The following is a 23,108-nucleotide window of genomic DNA, read 5'->3' as shown; positions in this document are numbered from 1 at the left end:
CCGTCATTTAGTTTAGTATTGTGGAGTAACTACAATGTTGTTGATCCATTCTCAGTTTTCCCCTATCACAGCCATTAAACTCTGTAACTGTTTTTAAGTCACCATTGGCCTGATGGTGAAATCCCAATGTCTGTTTATTTTTATTTTTTACCCATCTACAAATAGGTGCCCTTCTAAGCGAGGCATTTGTCTTTGTGGTTGAATCTGTGTTTGAAATGAACTGCTCAAATATAGGGAACTTACAGATAATTGTATGTGTAGAGTACAGAGATTAAGCAGTCATTCCCCCCAAAAAATTTAACACTATTATTGCACACAGAGTGAGTCCATGAAACTTATAATGTGACTTGTTAAGCACACTTTTACTCCTGAACGTTATGCTTGCCATAACAAGACACTTCAGCTTTTCATTTTCAATGAATTTGTAAAATTTCTAAAAACATAATTCAAATTCATCTGGCCAATGGTTATTGTGTGTAGGCCAGATGAAAAAAAAATCTCTATTTAATCCATTTTAAATTCAGGCTGTAACACAACAAAATGTGGAAAACGTCAAAGGGTGTGAATATTTCCTGAAGGCACTGTATGCATAGATGACATTGCGTGTTCTGCAAAGAAGACATATGCAGCTCAAGCATTTCCTTTGAGATCGGTTTAATTTTGTGACAATGTAGATCAAGTGAGATGGAATGGAAAGTGTTCCAACAGTGGTGGCTAGTGGGCTGAGAGTTGACAGTGTTAGGACGGCATTGAATACATTTTCCTTAACTTGAAAAGCTTCCATATGTTTATGTGAATAAATGGTGTGAAATTATAAAAATAGAATTAAAGCAATGAGAGTGGCTGAGACAGAATCCAATAATTTTCTAATGCTGCCTGCCAGTGTTTCATTGAATTGCATGCATTGACTGTGATATTTATTACTGACCCAAATCCCAAGTCTCAAAAAAACAAGCCTAAACATGCAATGACAATCCTTAATCAAAAATAATTAAATTACCCCAAAATGTAATTTATTAATATAATTGTGTATGCCCAAATACTTTAAGCCTGTTGAAGGATGAAACTGAAAATAACAACATTGGATACTCAATATTGATCCTCAAGCTTAATGGCCAGTTAATAAGGCTGATATGCAAAATGTCCCAGGTTCATGTCTGCTGGGGTGAATGTGTTAACCATGTGGGTTATCTGAGATGTGTGGGATTATTTAGAAATGATGTGAGGTTGCAAAATCTTTGATCCAGTAATCCAGATCAAATGTATCCCCTCACCACCACCACCCTGGTATCTCTTTGCTTTTGGGTGGAACTTAAAATCAAATTTGAACCAAATGTCTGACGATACTGCATCTTGTGCAACAGCAAGGAACCTGTTTTATTAATAATCCCATGCTATGCAATTAATAACCAAATATTGCCTTTGGTTGAAATATTGCCACTCCCTTGGGTGAACAGAATCTTAGACAAAGCATGATCATTTTGATATTGATTAATATTATAAAAAATTGGCCCCTGGAGTCCATGCATGTCTGGAATCGTGCAGATGGATAATGTATGGGTCCCCATGAAAAATGGGGTTTGCTGGTCATTCAACACAATGTGTGCATACATACCTTTCAATATGATTTAACTTGATGACAAATTATGCATGTGATAGGAGAATGCAATGTTCCATATTGCAATTGCTCATTCCAAGGCGTGCATTTGCTGTATAATGCGTTGTATGATAAAATAGATGATGCTTGGTCTTGACATCCCCACCTGTTACAGCCCTAGCCTAGTCTACTGCATGCACTTCAGACATTGCAAAACGTCGCAAAACAGGAGGCACGATCAAACAATAAATCAATTTTTTTGGCCAGCCCATCCACATTGTACAGTAGTCCACTTCAGAATGACAATAAAACCTTTCAATATTCTGAATATAGCGGCATACACAATTTGAGCTCATTAAATTGGTTGGCACAATAGAGCACCACAGTCTTTGCAGGTAGACTGTCTTCGAATTGTGCTCTTAGTACTACCTCACTGGATTCCATGCTTTTCAGATGCATAAAAAATTGCATGTGCATTTGCATTTACTACCTTTAAATCCTTTGCAGATTGGCTACTATGGATGTCAGGGGCGTAACGTTATGAATCTATATATAGATACTATCTCCTATTGCAACAAAGTAAGTTGGTATGAATGTACACTATTTCATATTGGATGAATTGGTTGAGTATTCACCTGTTAAGTTGTGAAACAATTGAAAGAGTGGCAGATAATATAAACGCATACCTGAAAGCTTCTGCATGTGTCCTTATCCGTTGGGTGACCGTTGGGTTGAGGTAGAAGTCGAAGCTTTTTTATTGCAGGCTATAAGCTGCTCACGGTAACAACATATCACTATAGAGACATAACAACTGTCGCATATAGCCTACAACAAAACAAAACTACAAACACTATTGCAAACACGGATCTAGTAGTTCCCAATAAGGATGCTTGATTGTCCGTAGATGCGTCTTGCGCAACTTGCGGTCCTCCTTCATATAGGGAGGTCCTCCTTCCTATGGAGAGGTCCTCCTTCCTGTTCAGTCGTTCGTTCGAAACACTGCAAGGCGAGGGGCGCCAATGTTTTCTTCCTCGTCTGCGATGGCACTTTTTTTTGGAATGAGTGACAAAAAAAATTATTAGGGTCCTTACGTCACATATTCATGATTCAGTGAAATGGGAGCGTCGATTTGACCACTAGGAGGGGTATAGCTTCTCTGTGGAGAATTAATGAGTGAACTCTGTGAAGACGCTCAGATTAACCAATTAAGATTGATTTTAGCATCCTGTTTAATCTTTAATGGTCTCTGTGTAATGTTTAACGACTGCAATTTAATTGAGCTGATATGAGAAATACATGGTAAACTGAGAGTGTGCCCAGATGGATCAATCCTATAGTCTAATAGCACGCACGCACGCATGCACATACACAGACACGCACAAACTCAGCAAAAAAAGAAAGTCCCTTTTTCAAGACCCTGTCTTTCAAAGATAATTCGTAGATCTTCACTGTAAAGTGTTTAAACACTGTTTCCCATGCTTGTTCAATGAACCATAAACAATTAATGATCATGCACCTGTGGAATGGTCGTTAAGCCACTAACAGTTTACAGACAGTAGGCAATTAAGGTCACAGTTATGAAAACTTAGGACACTAAAGAGGCCTTTCTACTGACTCTGAAAAACACCAAAAGAAAGATGCTCGTGGTCCCTGCTCATCTGCGTGAACGTGCCTTAGGCATGCTGCAAGGAGGCATGAGGACTAGACGCAGCCAGGGAAATAAATTGCAATGTCCGTACTGTAAGATGCCTAAGACAGCGCTACCGGGAGACAGGACGGACAGCTGATCGTCCTCGCAGTGGCAGACCACGTGTAACAACACCTGCACAGGATCGGTACATCCAAACATCACACTTGCGGGACAGGTACAGGATGGCAACAACAACTGCCTGAGTTACACCAGGAACGCACAATCCCTCCATCAGTGCTCAGACTGTCCGCAATAGGCTGAGAGAGGCTGGACTGAGGGCTTGTAGGCCTGTTGTAAGGCAGGTCCTCACCAGACATCACTGACAACAACGTCGCCTATGGGCACAAACCCACTGTCGCTGGACCAGACAGGACTGGCAAAAAGTGCTCTTCACAGACGAGTCGCGGTTTTGTCTCACCAGGGGTGATGGTCTGATTCGCGGAGGAATGATCGTTACACTGAGGCCTGTACTCTGGAGCGGGATCGATTTGGAGGTGGAGGATCCATCATGGTCTGGGGCGGTGTGTCACAGCGGACTGAGCTTGTTGTCATTGCAGGCAATCGCAATACTGTGCGTTACAGGGAAGACATCCTCCTCCCTCATGTGGTACCCTTCCTGCAGGCTCATCCTGACATGACCCTCCAGCATGACAATGCCACCAGTCATACTGCTCCTTCTGTGCATGATTTCCTGCAAGACAGGAATGTCAGTGTTCTGCCATGGCCAGCGAAGAGCCCGGATCTCAATCCCATTGAGCATGTCTGGGACCTGTTGGATCGGAGGGTGAGGGCTAGGGCCATTCCCCCCAGAAATGTCCGGGAACTTGCAGGTGCCTTGGTGGAAGAGTGTAGTAATATCTCACAGCAAGAACTGGCAAATCTGGTGCAGTCCATGAGGAGGAGATGCACTGCAGTAGTTAATGCAGCTGGTGGCCACACCAGATACTGACTGTTACTTTTGATTTAGACCCCCCCTTTGTTCAGGGACACATTATTCAATTTATGTTAGTCGCACGTCTGTGGAACTTGTTCAGTTTATGTCTCAGTTGTTGAATCTTGTTATGTTCATACAAATATTTACACATGTTAAGTTTGCTGAAAGTAAACGCAGTTGACAGTGAGAGGACGTTTCTTTTTTTGCTGTGTTTACATACACATACACACATAAACATCCCTCATAAATTTCATGACTCCTTACCCTTTTCCACAAGAAAATAATATAATTTATAAAGCTTTCCAGTACCATAATTAAGCCGTTTGGTCTACAGTGGGGGGGGAAAGTATTTGATCCCCTGCTGATTTTGTACGTTTGCCCACTTACAAAGAAATGATCAGTCTATAATTTTAATGGTAGGTTCATTTGAACAGTGAGAGACAGAATAACAACAAAAAAATCCAGAAAAACACGTCAAAAATGGTATAAAATGATTTGCATTTTAATGGGGGAAATAAGTATTTGACCCCTCTCCAAAACATGACTTAGTACTTGTTGGCAAAACCCTTGTTGGCAATCACAGAGGTCAGACGTTTCTTGTAGTTGGCCACCAGGTTTGCACACATCTCAGGAGGGATTTTGTCCCACTCCTCTTTGCAGATCTTCTCCAAGTCATTAAAGTTTCGAGGCTGACGTTTGGCAACTCGAACCTTCAGCTCCCTCTACAGATTTTCTATGGGATTAAGGTCTGGAGACTGGCTAGGCCACTCCAGGACGTTAATGTGCTTCTTCTTGAGCCACTCCTTTGTTGCCTCGGCCGTGTGTTTTGGGTCATTGTCATGCTGGAATACCCATCCACGACCCATTTTCAATGCCCTGGCTGAGGGAAGGAGGTTCTCACCCAAGATTAGACGGTACATGGCACCGTCCATCGTCCCTTTGATGCGGTGAAGTTGTCCTGTCCCCTTAGCAGAAAAACACCCCCAAAGCATAATGTTTCCACCTCCATGTTTGACGGTGGAGATGGTGTTCTTGGGGTAATAGGCAGCATTCCTCCTCCTCCAAACACGGCGAGTTGAGTTGATGCCAAAGAGCTCCATTTTGGTCTCATCTGACCACAGAATTTTCACCCAGTTGTCCTCTGAATCATTCAGATGTTCATTGGCAAACTTCAGACGGGCATGTATATGTATTCTTGAGCAGGGGGACCTTGCGGGCACTGCAGGATTTCAGTCCTTCACGGCGTAGTGTGTTACCAATTGTTTTCTTGGTGACTATGGTCCCAGCTGTCTTGAGATCATTGACAAGATCCCCCCGTGTAATTCTCGGCTGATTCCTCACTGTTCTCATGATCATTGCAACCCCACGAGGTGAGATCTTGCATGGAGCCCCAGGCTGAGGGATATTGACAGTTCTTTTGTGTTTCTTCCATTTGCGAATAATCGCACCAAATGTTGTCACCTTCTCACCAAGCTGCTTGGCGATGGTCTTGTAGCCCATTCCAGCCTTGTGTAGGTCTACAATCTTGTCCCTGACATCCTTGGAGAGCTCTTTGGTCTTGGCCATGGTGGAGAGTTTGGAATCTGATTGATTGATTGCTTCTGTGGCCAGGTGTCTTGTTTACAGGTAACAAGCTGCGGTTAGGAGCACTCCCTTTAAGAGTGTGCTCCTAATCTCAGCTCGTTACCTGTATAAAAGACACCTGGGAGCCAGAAATCTTTCTGAATGAGAGGGGGTCAAATACTTATTTCCCTCATTAAAATGCAAATCAATTTATAACATTTTTAACATGCGTTTTTCTGGATTTTTTTGTTGTTATTCTGTCTCTCACTGTTCAAATAAACCTACCATTAAAATTATAGGCTGATCCTTTCTTTATCCGTGGGCAAACGTACAAAATCGGCAGGGGATGAAATACTTTTTTCCCCCCACTGTATGTCTTACTCCATGGTCATTGTCTGAAAATCTAGGCAACTAAGTATGGCAATATGCAGCACTGCAGAGTGATTTTGCCTTTAAAATGCTTTTCATTCTCGATACTGTGTGTAGTGCATTAATATAATTGATTATTTAGAGTAATTCAGTGTCCCTTCCATTTCCCTGTGACAGGGTGATAGGGGAAATCATTAATATAGCATTAAACAAGAATCTGTGAACTCCTAACTGCCCAGGGCACACAGCACAGCACACTGTTGGCAGTTGGCTGCTGCATTTACACTTCACCCTAAGGTTGAAATGGCTTCACTCGCTGTCATTATATTTCCATCCCCTATTAACTATTGATTATCACCAATAGCATTTTAGACCTGAATGGAAATAATACACTATTTGGACATGAGAAACAGTGTTGAATATTGAGTTGATGTTTTGGGTTAAGCCAAGTTCATCTAAATGTTTTATTATTTATAACAGCTGGCCCACTGTTTGTAGCTTAAAGGTACAGTGTATCATTTGACAGAAAGCAATATTATTTCATAAGAAAATAGGGTTTTAGACTAGGGTATTGGCAGACAGAAGATTTGTGATGTGATTTGTGACCAACCACAAAAACAAATTGAACAACTGATGCAATAAATAGCACACAACAGTCATACAAACGTATCGATCAACAGAGATTTCACCAGTGAGACGACAGAGTACTCTATCAAGGTTTGCATATCTAAACATGCTCCAAACTTAACTATAACTGCATTAGACTTTGTATAGTATGATCACGATAACTATTATGACAAACTCTAGCCAAGATATAGCAGTGTTGTTACTCCATATCCTGAATACTGTCATGCAACTCTGTACAATTTCCCCCATAGGAATACTAGATATAAATAGGGTTAGTTCCTAGAAAAAGGTTATTTTGACAAAAATAACATAGACTTTAGTATACAATAAATTATTGAAAAAGAATCTAGCAAAGTGGAAAGTTATTTGTGGACTCAATTACCATACCATATCTGAATTCTGGCTCACTCTTCATGTGAATGAGAAAGATATACTGTACAGAGGGTATCATAGGTATTCCCCTCCCTTGGATTTCTTCACATTTTATTGTGTTACAAAGTGGGATTAAAATAGGTTTAATTATACTTTTTTGTCAATGATCTCTGTAATGTGAAAGAGGGAGAAAAAAAAAAATCGACAGTTTTTACAAAAATAATGAAAAGGGAAACACTAACATATCTTGATTAGAGTATTAGAGATCTTGATTAGAGTATTAGAGATCTTGATTAGAGTATTAGAGATCTTGATTAGAGTATTAGAGATCTTGATTAGAGTATTAGAGATCTTGATTAGAGTATTAGAGATCTTGATTAGAGTATTAGAGATCTTGATTAGAGTATGCAGTATAACTTTAGTGCCTTGTTGCGTACAGGATGCATGTTTTGGAATATCTTTTATTCTGTATATTTCTACTCTTCTTTTCATTCATTCAGGTCCTTATTGTAGCATAACTACAATGTTGTTGATCCATCCTCAGTTTTCTCCCATCACAGCCATTGAACTCTGTAGCTGTTTTAAAATCATCATTGGCCTCATTGTGTCATCCCTCAGCAGTTTCCTTCCTGTCCTGCATCTCAGTTCAGAAGGACAACTGTATCTTTGTTGTGTCTGGGTGGTTTAATACATCATCCACAGCATCATTATTAATTTGACCTTTCTTAAAGAGATATTCATTGTCTGATTTGTTATTATTACCCATCACTTTCCTTCTTTAAGAGGCTTTCGAAAAGCTCCCTGGTCTTTGTAGTTGAATCTGTGTTTGAAATGCAATACTTGACTGAGGGGCCTTACAGATGTTGTATGTATCGGGGACAGAGGAAGGGTTAGTCATTCAAGTCAAGCACACAGAGTGAGGCCATATGTAACTTACCATGTGATTTGTTAAGCTACATTTTTACTCCTAAACTAATTTAGGCTTGCCTAAACAAAAGGGTGAATACTTATGCAACTACTATATTTGAGTTATTACATTTTTATTAATTTGTAAACATTTGTATAATTGTCTTTTCACTTTGACATTATGGAGTATTTTGTTGTTTAGATCAATTACAAAAAAAGTCACAATAAAATCAATTTCAATCCCACTTTGTAACACAACAAAATGTGAAAAAATCCAAGGGGGGTGAATACTTATGATACCCACTGTATCAAAACAAGAATTATTCAAATTGAGGGTAACCTAACCTCAAGTGTGTGAATTGTTTAATTTTGCTGCACAATAAAAAAAAAATGAAAATACCCATTTGTACTCACAAAAGGCTCAATTTATTTAAAATACATTATGTATGTTGTGATAAATATAACAAATTGGAAGAGCTCATCAACAAAACTAAGGGTAGACCCTAATTAAAAACACAAACATAAACATAACATTGTTACAATATTGTGCTGCATCAATCACAGATACTGAGAGCAGAGTAGAATATGAATTGGACTGTAGAGTTCTGTTCATTTGGACTTCAGTTCTGAGAAAACCAAGTCTCAAAAAGCACTATATGAGTTAGTTAGGACAGTCCCACTCTACAGGATTATTGTATATAGTCAAAGCCACAAGAATCAAATATGGCTTCATGGTAATCCTTTCAGCACTGCATGTGCAACTACGATACTACAGAACACCCAAGCCTGTTACCACTGACGAGAGCCTATTGGAGGAGATGAGGAAATATGACAGCGGAACAGAGTGGAACAACCCTTGTTACAGTAAACATCAAAGTAATAACTACTTTATAAAACAAGTAACCCTAACAATGGTATGCAGCTGTTACAGCGTCAATTCCTGTTTGAAACTGGACTTTTCCTAAGAACATCATTGGTCAACTACTTACATTGATACCAAACAAAGTACAGTACATTCTATCTGAGAAAATGATTATATTGGAAGTATCAGCTGTTTCTGTGCATCACATACTGTAAGCCTGATAAATGGCTGTGTATTCTTATGTATGTTCAGATACACTAGGAGGTATTTAGCTTCACTTACAGTTGCAAACAATTATACTGATACACTAAAGTAGCTGAATGTCAGGTTTCATTATCAGTAGAGATATCCTTAATCATACAGTCAATATAACTTAATCAAGCTTTGCAACAGGGAACAAGTGTAATGCAGTACTGGCCCCAAACACATTTTTGGATGGGGGAATCAATTCTTATCCTATTATGTCAATATGGGGCAAATTTCTGGCGGTCAGATTTTTTCATGCCAGCAGTAGGAACTTTAGTGGTGTAAGGGGATAGACCTTGTGGAAGGCCTGAGCCAGCTGCTGGGTGCATAGCCAGCATAGGGAGCGTTTTCATGCCAAGTAGACTGGAAACGGGGACAGCATAGTGCTGGGTGGGGATAGACTGTAAGGTGGAGGGGGAGTGCATGTTAATGGTGCCAGGGACTTGGGTAGTGGCAGCCATGACAGCCATAGAGGTTGGTGTGGAGACAGTGGGAACAGACTGAGAGAAGCTCATATTGTTGAGGTCAACAGGTGATGCAGAGGAAGCAGCATGCATGGTGTATTTAGCCATCTCTAAGCTGTAAACAGATACAGGGAAGGTAGTCATTTTTTGGAGAGGATCGGGTGCGGAGAAAATGGGTAGGATTCAGCAAAGGTGTTAAAGAGAGGCATATCCAAAGAAAGGAGGAAAGAGAATGGGCAAAGCATGGGAGGAGAGTGAGAAATAGGGAAAAAAATAATTAAAGGAAGAATGTTATGTGTTAAAAGCAGAAGTAATGAGACAAAAGGGTTTTCATGCTTCTGTGAGGATGGATCAGTTGATTGTATGTAGACCCCAAGGCACTAAGATTAGATGTAATGCTTTTCCCTAAAACAAAACAATGTCATCCTTCCGTCATGTCAACATTGTTTGTTAGACTATCTTGTCTGTTGTTAGACTATCTTGTCTGTTGTTAGACTATCTTGTCTGTTGTTAGACTATCTTGTCTGTTGTTAGACTATCTTGTCTGTTGTTCTTCTCTAGTGTCAGTTGTGTCTTGTCAGTTGTCTGTCATGTAGTGCATTATTGGTCACAACTCCCAACTGACCTGTTAGAGGTAGTGAGGCAGTTTTACCTGGCATTGATGAGGTAGTGTGCCACATTGATGCTGGTCGGAGAGCCTATGATCGTGACTTGGCGCATGGGCGATCCGTCCGTGGCACTGGCTATCTTAATGTGAGCTCCTGACACCTGGCGAATCTCATTGACCTTGCCGCCGTGTCTGCCAATTATGCAGCCAATAAGCTGAGGGAAAGATTGGAAAGTGAAAATGAAAAGATGTGTCATGCATGTTGCTCATGCATTATCAGTCCAATTAAAACATCTGCATCGTCCATAATGTTATCTCCCCAGTTGGAACATCTGACACTTTCCTTGCCAATTTGTACATCTGACAATTTTATTTCTCTCAGTTTGGAAACATGTCTACCTAAAGATAAGAATAGAACATAATGTAGAGAGATAGCATTCCGTTGGCTTACATTTCGGGAAAACAACCATTTCAGCTGTCATTCTCATTTTAGAGCAGCGAAACCGGTGCCTAAAAGAATGTCATCTATATGATGTACATTGTATGATGCTGATGAGACTGAGCAAAACTTACATCATTGGGTATTGCCAGCTCCTGAGAACTTGTGGGGACAGAGGCATCCATTCCTGCAGAGTAGGACATAGCATGGTAACGACAGTGCTACATCATTTCCATATGCATTGAATATAATGGCATCACATTCATAGGCTCTCTAATTATTTGGCAACTGTAAACAATTCAGGTCACATTGCATGCACATCTAACATGAAACTATAACATGATACCACAAAAGAGCAAAGTTCCTTAATGCATTATTTATAGACCTTAGCATTACAATCTGGGAATTTTTCATTTGAAATGCATAATTTTTTTGTTGCAATACCCTGTTAGGCAATTGTGATAATTCAATCATTCTTCCTGTTTGAATGTTGTGTTATTTCAATTTGCTGCTTGTTTGTTGTGGGGTAGAATACATGGGGTGGTATAGGTCAGGATTGGTATGGAGGATGTAAGAAATAGAGGAGAATCATTGCCAAGGTCAAGGAGAGGGGTCTGTAAGATGTGGGCTACCACTTCATATAGAAATGGCTCTCTTTTCAGACATACAGTAGAACTTAACCATGTAAAATAATGGAAAGAAGATGTGCTCCTTCCAAAAGAAGAAGAGGGTTTTTGATTGGTATGATGAGCACAGGAGGACAGAAAGTGGAAGAAAGAGGACAAAGAGAGAGGGATAGATGGACTTCCCCAGGGAGCCTTGGGTACGTACCAGGGAAGGTAGGGTTGCTCTGCCCAAGGGAAGGGAGGGGGATATGCTGCATAGCCAACTGGTGAAGCTTGGTCAACTGCAGGGTAGGAAGGAAGTTAGAACTAACCAATCAAACTGGATTATTTCAGAGGAGATGACAGCTATGGCTACAATACAGAACCAATCTGAAGTTCAAACACAGAGCTCAAAGTGTGTGTTCATTTGGTGAAGAATATGACGTTTGTCATCAGAATCATGCTGGCTTGTCATGGAAGTGATTTGATTTGTCATTATTACATGTGGTATTTCTATGAGCTAGAAGGGCCAAGTCATCATTAGTTTTGCTTTATGGTCCCCGTCTTTGCTGACACTCTTTTGAAACAAAGCAAGCTGCTATGTTAGTGTTAGTAAAGACTACAGTACAGGCAAGTACTAGTGTTTCATCCTTGCTAGTGGGTGCACTGAGGGCATAGTGTTGGCTTGGAAGGCGGCGGTGGTGGTGGTGGTGGGCAGGAGTGGGTCATTGGGGTGGGTGTTATTGGATCAGACAAATACACTTACATCTTGATGTGGAAAAGCATACTGTCCTTGAATTGTGAAGGCCTGAAAAAAATGGGATACAATATCGATTGGGTTACTATAACTGTTTGAACATTTTGACGCTTGTCCTTTTTTGATTATTTTCAAAATAGTTGCAACACATGAGAATTGAATGTAGCTTCTATGCTGCTTTATTCACATCCCCAAAATCTGTAAAAACCGTTAAAAAATGTCCCATGCTTTTATCTACTACCTCCATGGTTCGATACACCTAATTTATTCTAAAGGTAATCCATTCGTTCTTTTTAAACTGTGAAAGGTCACAATGGATTTTGCTACATGTAAGATGAGAGCGCATAATGCACAATGTTACACGACAAAGTTAGAGGTTTAAGCGTCATATTTGTCTAGCATTGATGCACATCAGCACGTTGCCATTATTTGTAAAGGGAAGATGGGCTTACTAACAGCTGTGTACTTCTATGACAGCTCTGACCAGAGGCAATAAATGTTTCAGTCAACTGGCTGTAGCAGCAATTTCTCCTCATCTGGCCACTCACAATCTACAAATAGTGGTGAGATATCTTTATATGCAGATTCTTCCCTCTAGTGGTGAAAGATGCTCTGGTTGATGTTTGGCTTGTGCATTGTGTTTCACTTCAGAATTACATTTCATTACTCTGAATTGAAAAAGGCCAGGAAAATGCAGAATCTGCATTTTAATTGGAAAAACAGGAAATGCAATGAATTTCCATGAAATTCCAAGAATGAGGGCCTCCCAAGTGGCGCAGTGGTCTAAGGCACTGCATCGCAGTGCTCGCTGTTCCACTAGAGGTTCTGGGTTCAAGTCCAGGCCGTGACCTTGAGACCTAGGGGGCGGCGCACAATTGGCCCAGTGTCGTTAGGGGAGGGTTTGGCCAACAGGGATGTCCTTGTCCCATTGTGCACTAGCGACTCCTGGCCGGGCGGTGTTTCCTCTGACACATTGGTGGCTTCTGGGTTAAGTGGGCATTGTGCCAAGAAGCAGTACTTGGGTTGTGTTTCGGAGGATGCACAGCTCTCGACCTTCACCTCTCCCGAGTCTGTACAGGAGTTGCAGCGATGAGACAAGACTGTAACTACCAATTGGATACCATGAAATAGGGGGTACAAAAAAATGTGTAATTCCTAGAATGAGTGGAATGATTGTTGCCAAGTTTGCATTGTTATTAACATATTTAATTACAAGCAGGTATAACAGGTTAATTTTCAAGGAATTCAAGGACACAGACAGGGTGGCTTTTTAGCAAAGTGGTCGACAATGTCCTGAACATAACATCACCCTTAGAAAGATATTTGATCAGATACATTTACAATTTTACATTTTCGTCATTCAGCAGACACTCTTAGTCAGAGCAACTTACAAGTTAGTGCAATTATCTTATTAAGATAGCTAAGTGGGACAACCACATATATCAGTCATAGTAAGTAAATTTTTCCTCAACAAAGTAGCAATCAGCAAAGTCAAGTGCGAGTGTTAGTTCAGGAAAGGCAAAAATATATATATTTTTTCATTTTTATTATTTTAATTTTATTCTGTATTTAGTTATTTGGGGGGAGGGGGTGAGGAGGGGTCCGATGGGGGGTGCTGTGGGATTATTTAAGATACTCTTTGAAGAGGTAGGGTTTCAGATGTTTTTGGAAGGAGGAGGCTGGTTCCACCATTGGGGTGCAAGGACAGAGAAGGACACTTGCCATCACTTGCCAATCATCAGTGCCAAAGGGCTGATGTGTGTGTGTGTTTTTTTTTTTACCTTACTGTTTTGTATTAAAGTGTCACATTTGTATATGCAAAAATGGTACTCACTTGTGAGGCATGTTGTTGTTGTTGAAATACTGGATGGCCGGCTCCAGGCATGGTCTTGGGGCGATATGGGATTGTTGCTCCTTTGGGCGGTGACTGAAGACACAAATAAAACAACAAACAACAATGGCTGATTGGACAAACACATCACTACCAAACAACAGGTTTGATTTTTTTTATGAACCTTTATTTAACTAGGCAAGCCAGTTAAGAACAAATTCTTATTTACAATGACGGCCTACCCCGGCCAAACCCTCCCCTAACCCGGACGACGCTGAGCCAACTGTGCGCCACCCTATGGGGAAGGTAGTGAGATTGCATTGTTTCTTAGATTACTTTGATATCAATTGGTCTGATATGTCTGTAGCCTCCATTATTATGGTGTGAACCTGAGTTAAATACCATCATTATGGAGCCTATAGCCATTTCAGGTCTGACCAAACAGCTAATTGGATGTTATAATAATGTTAATTGTGTTGGCATGATTACCTCCAGCATGACAGAGCAGATGTGTCTGACACACTGCGTGATGGCCTGAGGAGTGCCTGAGATAGTGACAGCTCTCTCAGTGGATTCCGGCAGCATGTCCCCTGCCACCTGCACCTGAGCACCTGTGGTCTTAACATAACATACAATAGGAGTCCATTACAGAGATAGGTGAATTACTTGTCAAAAGATTCCATAGGCCATTAGATCATATATTATGAATACATCACAAATATACTGTATAATTGTTCAATGTCTGATATTTATATTTGACATGCACAACGTTCATGTTGTACAAATTAGTCTCTTGTGACAGACTGCTGGACAGTGCACACAAGATTTGGTTCTGTGTTCCAAGATTATGTCAACATAAATATTTGACATCCAATTATTCGGAGAGTGCAATCCTTCTCATTGTTCATTTACTGTGTTTACAATGAAGATTCAGCAAACCATTCCTTTGACGCATACATTCTTTTTGAGTGAGCACATTGTTTGGTACTCCACACTTTATCAGTCTCCCTGAATAGTGTCGTGTGGTGCTGTAGCGTCATGGTAATTCGTTTACCTGAGGCTGTTTCATTGGGTGATTGAAAGGTTAGGATGGGATCACCGCATAGGTGCTGTATAAACAACTCCTAAAGTCATGAGTTGGCTATACAGCTCAAACAGATCTGGGAGCAGTCTAAATCAAATGAGCTCCCGCTGGACAAATGTAAATGAGAGATGCTTGAGGCCTAGGTTCTTTTACCTCTCGGATCTCCTTGATCTTGGAGCCTCCTTTCCCTATCAAGGAGCCACATTGACTGCCTGGGAACACAAGGCGGAGTGTCACTGGAGGATGGCTTGTTACAGTGCTGTTTGTCATTGCAGCTGTAATGTCCTGAAATAGAGGTTTAGACAACAGTTTTAAGGTTATCAAAAACTATGGGTCTAATCTCAGAAATTATATCATGAGCTTTTGTACTGTATCATTCATTGAAGTCAATGGAAGTTTTGAGTAAAATGTTGCCCAAGGTGAGGAAATGAGTTACTTTTGTACTTACAAGATGTTAACACACCAGAGTACATGGTACCAGAGTATTTTGTTACCTCCTCAAACTTCTCAGCGATCATAGAGAAAGCTCTGAAGATGCCCTCTGTTGGTCCTGTGATGGTAACAATCCTCTCTGGAGAAGATCCCTCTGAAATGTTGATGCGAGCGCCACTCTGGAAACACTCATAGAGTTTCAGGTGAGTCATGTAAAATACACTTTATTCCAGAAAGCAAGTCATACACTGTATTCCAATTCTATTGACATTTTATTTCCTTTCTATTGAAAAAAAAACGATTTTTTTATAACAGTTGTAAGGATAAGACTTACCTCCTCTCTCATCTTTTTGACGGTTTCCCCTTTCTTTCCAATTATGCTGCCCACTTCCTGTTAATGAGACACCCAAAAATGTAGCGTAAACTTTTCTAAGCCTAAAATCAATAACAATCATAAATAATGTAACGTGATCCGACAATCAGAAAAATGTAAAAGAAGAGGGATATGTTGTAATGATGAGACGTGCGTTTACCTTCCCGTGCATGAGAAGCCGAAACGTGAGGGTAACATTCAGCCCCACCCCTGAGGCCCCATCTTCCTTGTCAGACATATTCACACTTATCAACGGTCTAGACACTCATACAACACTCTGTAGACACAAACAGGGAACCAATTCACATGAAACTGGCATAATCAATAGATTTTGTTCAGTCGGTCATAACATGAGATAAGAATGCAAAAGCCCTGCACGACCCTTGAAATGTATCCAATATAATACAACTCTAATGGAAGGCTTTCCCAGAATTAATCAGACAATTAATTTGTCATTTTACAATGAAAGAGTTTTCCCTATAATGCCGTTTTCTTTGATTTTGACGTTAAGTTTTTCACCACATATCAACTCAAAAGTGGAATCCAAGCCTCCAGAGTGAAATGTGCCCACATACCGGTAAGCATGCATGGTAACATATTTCTTTATCATTAGCCCGATGATGCAAGGCTGATCATTATCCTGTTTTAGCGGTTGATAGTTGCTACTGGGTAAAATTAGCTTTGCCCTTGGTGTGATGCTCACATGGGACTCCCTCATTAGTTCCAGCTAAACAGAACATGTGTGACTCTTCTTTGATTATACAAAAAGGAACTGCTTGAGTCCTACAGGGCTGGAGATCAAGTGATGTCTGTGTGACCGTCTCTAATATGGCCCTGCCAATAACACACTGTGGGAGAACAATGTCCCACTGTTCGCATGTAACGTTCATCCTATACCCAAAACCACAGAGGAATGTCTCTGAATATAACACAGACAGAAGTAGGACACTCAACATGGACATACATGCTACTTGGTGAGGGTGAATGCAGCGGTCTAAGGCACTGCATCTCAGTACTAGAGGCGTCACGACAGACACCCTGGTTCGAATCCACGCTGTATTACAATCGGCCGTGATTGGGATTCCCATAGGGCGGCGCACAATTGTCCCAGCGTCGGCCGGTTTAGCCGGTGTAGGCAGTCAATGTAAATGACAATTTGTTCTAAACTGGACAGAATAATTTTTTCCACAAACCAAAATTATAGGCTACAACAATGCTCTAAACATAACTGTATTTGTCACTTATGTATCTTACAAAGTGTGGCATGACTCATGCATGACCTTTGACCCCACTCAGATACTTACATAGTTTAATAAGATCTCTATGCATACACCAATGGATGAAGACAACGCTTTGCCGCCATACCAAACCTAAAAAAGGCATGGAAGCAACAAGGATTACACACAAGGATGATCATGAGTAAAATTATGTTTGAGTTTGACAATAACATCCCACTGGGCACAGAGGTCAGTTTAACATCTAGTTCGGATTTACATTTGGTTGAGTTGTCGACTAATGTGAATTCAACGTGAAATCAACAAAAAAATGTAATTGTCATTGGAATTAGGTTAAAAGTTGGGTGAAAAAATATGAAATTCCCTTACGTTGATGACTTTTTGCAAATCAATCAGTTTTCCACATAGATTCAATGACATCACATTCATTTTTGGAGTTGAAATTATGTGGAAACCAGGTTGATTCAACCAATTTTTGCCCAGTGGGATATCATCACATTCACACAGCATATATTTGTTTCATTACAATTGCTTCAATATTCATAATAATTATTCAATAAAATGTGGGTTTTCTTAAGGGTCCTCAACTTCCTGCTTGTGAACAAGGAAAATTGGAGAGCTAGGTCAAACCTGGGTCAATTCCCAGCAAGCAATGCAAAAATCTACACACATTCCCTTGTTGCAAATACCAGACAAAGGGCCATAGCAAAAATAATATACTATCGTTGCAAATAACAATATTAGGAATCCAAAGAGTTGTTGAGCAGCCAGCAGGGTACAGTGCCTTCGGAAAGTATTCAGACTCCTTGACTTTTTCCATATTTTGTTAGGTTACAGCCTTATTCTAAAATGTATTCACTTGTACTTTTCCCTCATCAATCTACACATAATACCCAATAATAACAAAGCAAAAACTGGTTTATAGAAATGTTTGCTAATTTATTCAAAATAAAAAACTGAAATATCACATTTAGATACGTATTCAGAACCTTTACTCAGTACTTTGTTGAAGCACCTTTGGCAGCGATTAAAGCCTTGAGTCTTCTTGGGTATGACGCTACAAGCTTGGCTCACCTGTATTTGGGGAGTTTCTCCCATTCTTCTCTGCAGATCCTCTCAAGCTCTGTCAGGTTGGATGGGGAATGTTGCTGCACAGCTATTTTCAGGTCTCTCCAGAGATGTTTGATCGGGTTCAAGTCCGGGCTCTGGCTGGGCCACTCAAGGACATTCAGAGACTTGTCCCGAAGCCACTTCTGCGTTGTCTTGACTGTGTGCTTAGGGTCGTTGTCCTATTGGAAGGTGAACCTTCGCCCAAGCCTGAGGTCCTGAGCACTCTGGAGCAGGTTTTCATCAAGAATCTTCCTGTACTTTGCTCCGTTCATCTTTGCCTCGATCCTGACTAGTCTCCCAGTCCCTGCCGCTGAAAAACAAAAAACATCCCCACAGCATGATGCTGCCACCATCATCCTTCACCGTACGGAGGGTGCCAGGTTTCTGCGAAAGAGTTCAATCTTGGTTTCATCAGACCAGAGAATCTTGTTTCTCATGGTCTGAGAGTCTTTAGGTGCCTTTTGGCAAACTCCAAGCGGGCTGTCATGTGCCTTTTACTGAAGAGTGGCTTCCATCTGGCCACTCTACCATAAAGGCCTAATTGGTGGAGTGCTGCAGAGATCGTTCCCATCTCCACAGAGGAACTCTAGAGCTCTGTCAGAGTGACCATCAGGTTCTTGATCCCCTCCCTGACCAAGGCCCTTCTCCCCCGATTGCTTAGTTTGGCTGGGCAGCCAGCTCTAGGCCACGTCTTGGTGGTTCCAAACTTCTTCCATTTAAGAATGATGAAGGCCATTGTGTTCTTGCGAACCTTTAATGCTGCAGACATTATTTGGTACGCTTCTTCAGATCTGTGCCTTGACACAATCCTGTCTCGGAGCTCTGCGAACAATTCCTTCGACCTCATGGCTTGCTCTGACATGCACTGTCAACTGTGGAACCTTATATAGACAGGTGTATGCCTTCCAAATCATGCCCAATCAATTCAATTTACCACAGGTGGACTCCGATCAAGTTGTAGAAGCATCTCAAGTATGATCAATGGAAACAGGATGCACCTGAGTTCAATTTTGAGTCTCAGAGCAAAGGGTCTGAATACTTATGTAAATAAGGTATTTCTGTTTTTTATTTTTTATACATTTGCAAAAAATGCCTAAAAACCTGTTTTCGCTTTGTCATTATGCGGTATTGTGTGTAGATTGCCGAGGCAATTGTGTTATTTAATCCCTTTAGAATAAGGCTGTAACGTATCAAGGGGTCTGAATACCTTCCGAATGCACTGTATATATGGCCTAACAAGAGTGATTCCCTTCTCTGTGTCATTTTAAGGTTCTGTAAATGCATCCAACAAACAGCAACATCCCAGCCTAATCCTATAGGCCATGATTTGTTTGGTTAATGCTTAAGACCCTTCTGACCCATTTCTTTCACCTCTAGCTTGTCAGCACCCACTCAATACTTTAGAACAAAACACTGATGCAAAGCAGCAGCCACAAACATGATTTACAGATGATCTCATATTTCAATCATTCATGCTTTTCCCAAACTACAACAAACACACGTGCAGTGACAACGGGTTTTAATAACAATTTCATCTTCGTGAGCAAAATTCAGTTACACTTCAGTGTTCACATGTACTCTTGACTAACTCTTATCTTGAGCACAAAATCGATAATGAATTTGATCTTTGATACTCATGAAATAGTCATTTCTGGAAGATATTTATCATAAGAAAAGTGACTTTGTTCAGAGACTGTGTTGTGTGCCCGCGCCCTAATTGTGCGTTATAGGGCCTAAATACTGTTCTGTAACATCGGAGTATATTAAAACCTTCCTCTCACATCATGCAACGAGGTTAGGCCAATCTAAGCTTGGGGATAAAATAAATGTTTTCCTGGTGTACAAGGGCATAGAACATTGGCGAACATATTTATACTCAAAACCACCATTTTTGACCTAAAGCCGCACTTTTATATTAGTTTCGTCAATAAAATGCAGTTCTGTACATAAAATGGAACACTGCATGGAATAAAATGGAACAAAACCGGCTCTGACGCTCATCGGATGTGGCAGGGCTTGAAAACTATTACGGACTACAAAGGGAAACCCAGACACAAGCTGCCCAGTGACGCGAGCCTAGCAGACGAGCTAAATGCCTTTTATGCTCACTTCGAGGCAAGCAACACTGAAGCATGCACGAGAGCACCGGCGTTCTGGATGACTGTGTGATAACGCTCTCGGTAGCCGATGTGAACAAAACCTTCTTTTTTGTGTGTGTGTATTTTCACCCCAATTTTGTGGTATCCAATTGGTAGTTACAATCTTATCTCATCGCTGCAACTCCTGAACGGACTCGTGCACTGCGCCCGGCCCGCACAGGAGTCACTAGTACGTGATAGGACAAGGATATCCCTGCCGGCCAAACCCTCCCCTAACCCGGACGATGCTTGGCCGGCTGCTACAGAGCCTGGACTCGAACCCAGAATCTCTAGCAGCACAGCTAGCACTGTGATGCAGTGCCTTAGACCACTGCGCCACTCGGGAGGCCCCCTGAACAAAACCCTTAAACAGGTCAACATTCACAAAGCCGCTGGGCCAGACGGATTACCAGGACATGTACTCAAAGCATGCGTGGACCAACTGTCAAGTGTCTTCACTGACATTTTCAACCTCTCCCTGACCGAGTCTGTAATACCTACATGTTTCAAGCAGACCACCATAGTCCCTGTGCCCAAGAACACAAAGGCAACCTGCCTAAATGACTACAGACCCGTAGCACTCACGTCTGTAGCCATGAAGTGCTTTGAAAGGTTGGTAATGGCTCACATCAACACCATTATCCCAGAAACCCTAGACCCACTCCAATTTGCATACCGCACAAACAGATCCACAGATGATGCAATCTCTATTGCACTCCAGACTGCCCTTTCCCACCTGGACAAAAGGAACACTTATGTGAGAATGCTATTCATTGACTACAGCTCAGCGTTCAACACCATAGTACCCTCAAAGCTCATCACTAAGCTAAGGATCCTGGGACTAAACACCTCCCTCTGCAACTGGATCCTGGACTTCCTGACGGGCCGCCCCCAGCTGGTGAGGGTAGGTAGCAACACATCTGCCACGCTGATCCTCAACACTGGAGCTCCCCAGGGGTGCGTGCTCAGTCCCCTCCTGTACTCCCTGTTCACCCATGACTGTATGGCCAGGCACGACACCAACACCATCATTAAGTTTGCAGACGACACAACAGTGGTAGGCCTGATCACCGACAACGACGAGACAGTCTATAGGGAGGAAGTCAGAGACCTGGCCGGGTGGTGCCAGAATAACAACCTATCCCTCAACGTAACCAAGACTAAGGAGATGATTGTGGACTACAGGAAAAGGAGGACCGAGCACGCCCCAATTCTCATCGACGGGACTGTAGTGGAGCAGGTTGAGAGCTTCAAGTTCCTTGGTGTCCACATCAACAACAAACTAGAATGGTCCAAACACACCAAGACAGTCATGAAGAGGGCATGACAAAGCCTATTCCCCCTCAGGAAACTAAACATTTTCGTCATGGGTCCTGAGATCCTCAATAGGTTCTACAGCTGCAACATTGAGATCACCCTGACTGGTTGCATCACTGCCTGGTACGGCAATTGCTCGGCCCCTGAATGCAAGGCACAACAGAGGGTAGTGCGTACGGCCCAGTACATCACTGGGGCTAAGCTGCCTGCCATCCAGGACCTCTACACCAGGCGGTGTCAGAGGAAGGCCCTAAAAATTGTCAAAGACCCCAGCCACCCCAGTCATAGTCTTCTCTCTACTACCGCATGGAAAGCGGTACCAGAGTGACAAGTCTAGGACAAAAAGGGTTCTCAACAGTTTTTACCCCCAAGCCATTAGACTGCTGAACAATTCATAAAAATTGCCCCCTCTTGTACACTGCTGTTACTCGCTGTTTGTTTGTTACCTATGCATAGTCACTTCGCCCCCACCTACATGTACAGATTACCTCAACTAGCCTGTACTCCTGCACACTGACTCGGTACCGGTGCCACCTGTATATAGCCTCGTTATTGTTACTCTTATTGTGTTACTTTTTATTATTACTTTTTTTATTGTAGCCTACTTGGTAAATATTTTCTTCTTTTTGAACTGCACTGTTGGTTTAACGGCTTTTAAGTAAGCATTTCACGGTAAAGTCTACACTTGTTGTATTCGGCGTATGTGGCAAATAAAGATTGATTTTGATTTGATTTGCATTTAACAATAAGGGTATAGAAACTCAATGACACGGGTAGCTAAGTATGTGTCAACTCAGGGAAGCCGGCTATTGTAAGTCTACATTACAGAACTCAAGATAAGAGGGCAATTTATTTGTAAATCGTTAAAAGAACATGGGATTAAAGTCTACGGTTGAATAAGACTACTGTAGTTTTCTTCTTTGCAATATTATTACCAAGGGAAACATGACGTATTTGAAAGCCTAATCCTCTGTTAGCCCCATTTGTTGAGGGGCCTGTAATGTGACAAGAACTATTAGTATTAAACACTAACCTGCTGTTTTAGTATAAATATTAGTTCCTCTTCCTCGTCTCTCCAGAATGAGTAGTCCTCTAGTTTTACAGTCGTCGTCAAATGTTTAACCCCCTTTGTTGTCAGTTATTGCACAGAGAATCGACAGATGGCTATCAGTGCAACCCTAGACTGGCTGGAGTGAGGTTGGCTTTGCTATTTGTCCATCCCCTAGCTTAGCCCTAGATAAGCCCCTACAGAGGGCAAAATAACCTGCATCTCTCTATTTCAGTGGCACATGAGAGGTGTTGCTCTGTGGAGAGATCCACTAGCTGCTGAGACCTGAGGGCAGGGCAAAGTGGCTCCTCTGCAGGACACTGTCCAGAGAGAGCTATGGTTACAGTGTCTGCATGGGTTATGTTTAGAGAGATATCCATAATGTCTTCATGGGGTGCTTTATCCTTACTCTACCCCTCCCCCACATCAAGCCCTTTACAACCCATAATGAGGCCATAATGGATACAATACAGCCCTTCTGCCCATAGAGCTGCATTCAGCT

General features: G+C 41.5%; 1 protein-coding gene across 1 annotated transcript; it reads right to left on the bottom strand.

The window, feature by feature from the left end:
* Window positions 1-8,461: 8,461 nt before the first annotated feature.
* Window positions 8,462-22,949, bottom strand: zgc:110045 (PCBP_like_KH domain-containing protein). The gene is made up of 13 exons (XM_014199753.2): window positions 22,592-22,949; window positions 17,063-17,128; window positions 15,919-16,035; window positions 15,720-15,776; window positions 15,448-15,564; window positions 15,107-15,238; window positions 14,359-14,487; window positions 13,873-13,965; window positions 12,048-12,089; window positions 11,508-11,583; window positions 10,811-10,863; window positions 10,283-10,452; window positions 8,462-9,745 (listed from the first exon to the last, which is right to left on the bottom strand). The coding sequence occupies exons 3-13, from the start codon at window positions 15,994-15,996 to the stop codon at window positions 9,385-9,387; spliced, it is 1,308 nt and encodes a 435-aa protein (XP_014055228.1). The 5' UTR covers window positions 15,997-16,035; window positions 17,063-17,128; window positions 22,592-22,949; the 3' UTR covers window positions 8,462-9,384.
* Window positions 22,950-23,108: the final 159 nt, after the last annotated feature.

Source organism: Salmo salar, chromosome 01 (assembly GCF_965601325.2).
Source record: "Salmo salar chromosome 01, fSalSal1, whole genome shotgun sequence".
Taxonomy (NCBI): Eukaryota; Metazoa; Chordata; class Actinopteri; order Salmoniformes; family Salmonidae; genus Salmo; species Salmo salar.
Note: the sequence above shows the minus strand (reverse complement) of the source record. Positions and strands in the feature narration are given on the sequence as shown.

Bases quoted from the DNA above. Each gene is read 5' to 3' on its own strand.
- zgc:110045 (XM_014199753.2), bottom strand. From the start codon at position 15,996: ATGTCTGACAAGGAAGATGGGGCCTCAGGGGTGGGGCTGAATGTTACC. The intron at 14,488-15,106 runs GTAAAAGAACCT...TGTTATGTTAAG, and splicing joins AGATCAAGGAGATCCGAGAG to ACCACAGGTGCTCAGGTGCA. The intron at 13,966-14,358 runs GTAATCATGCCA...TTGTGTCTTCAG, and splicing joins TCTGCTCTGTCATGCTGGAG to TCACCGCCCAAAGGAGCAAC.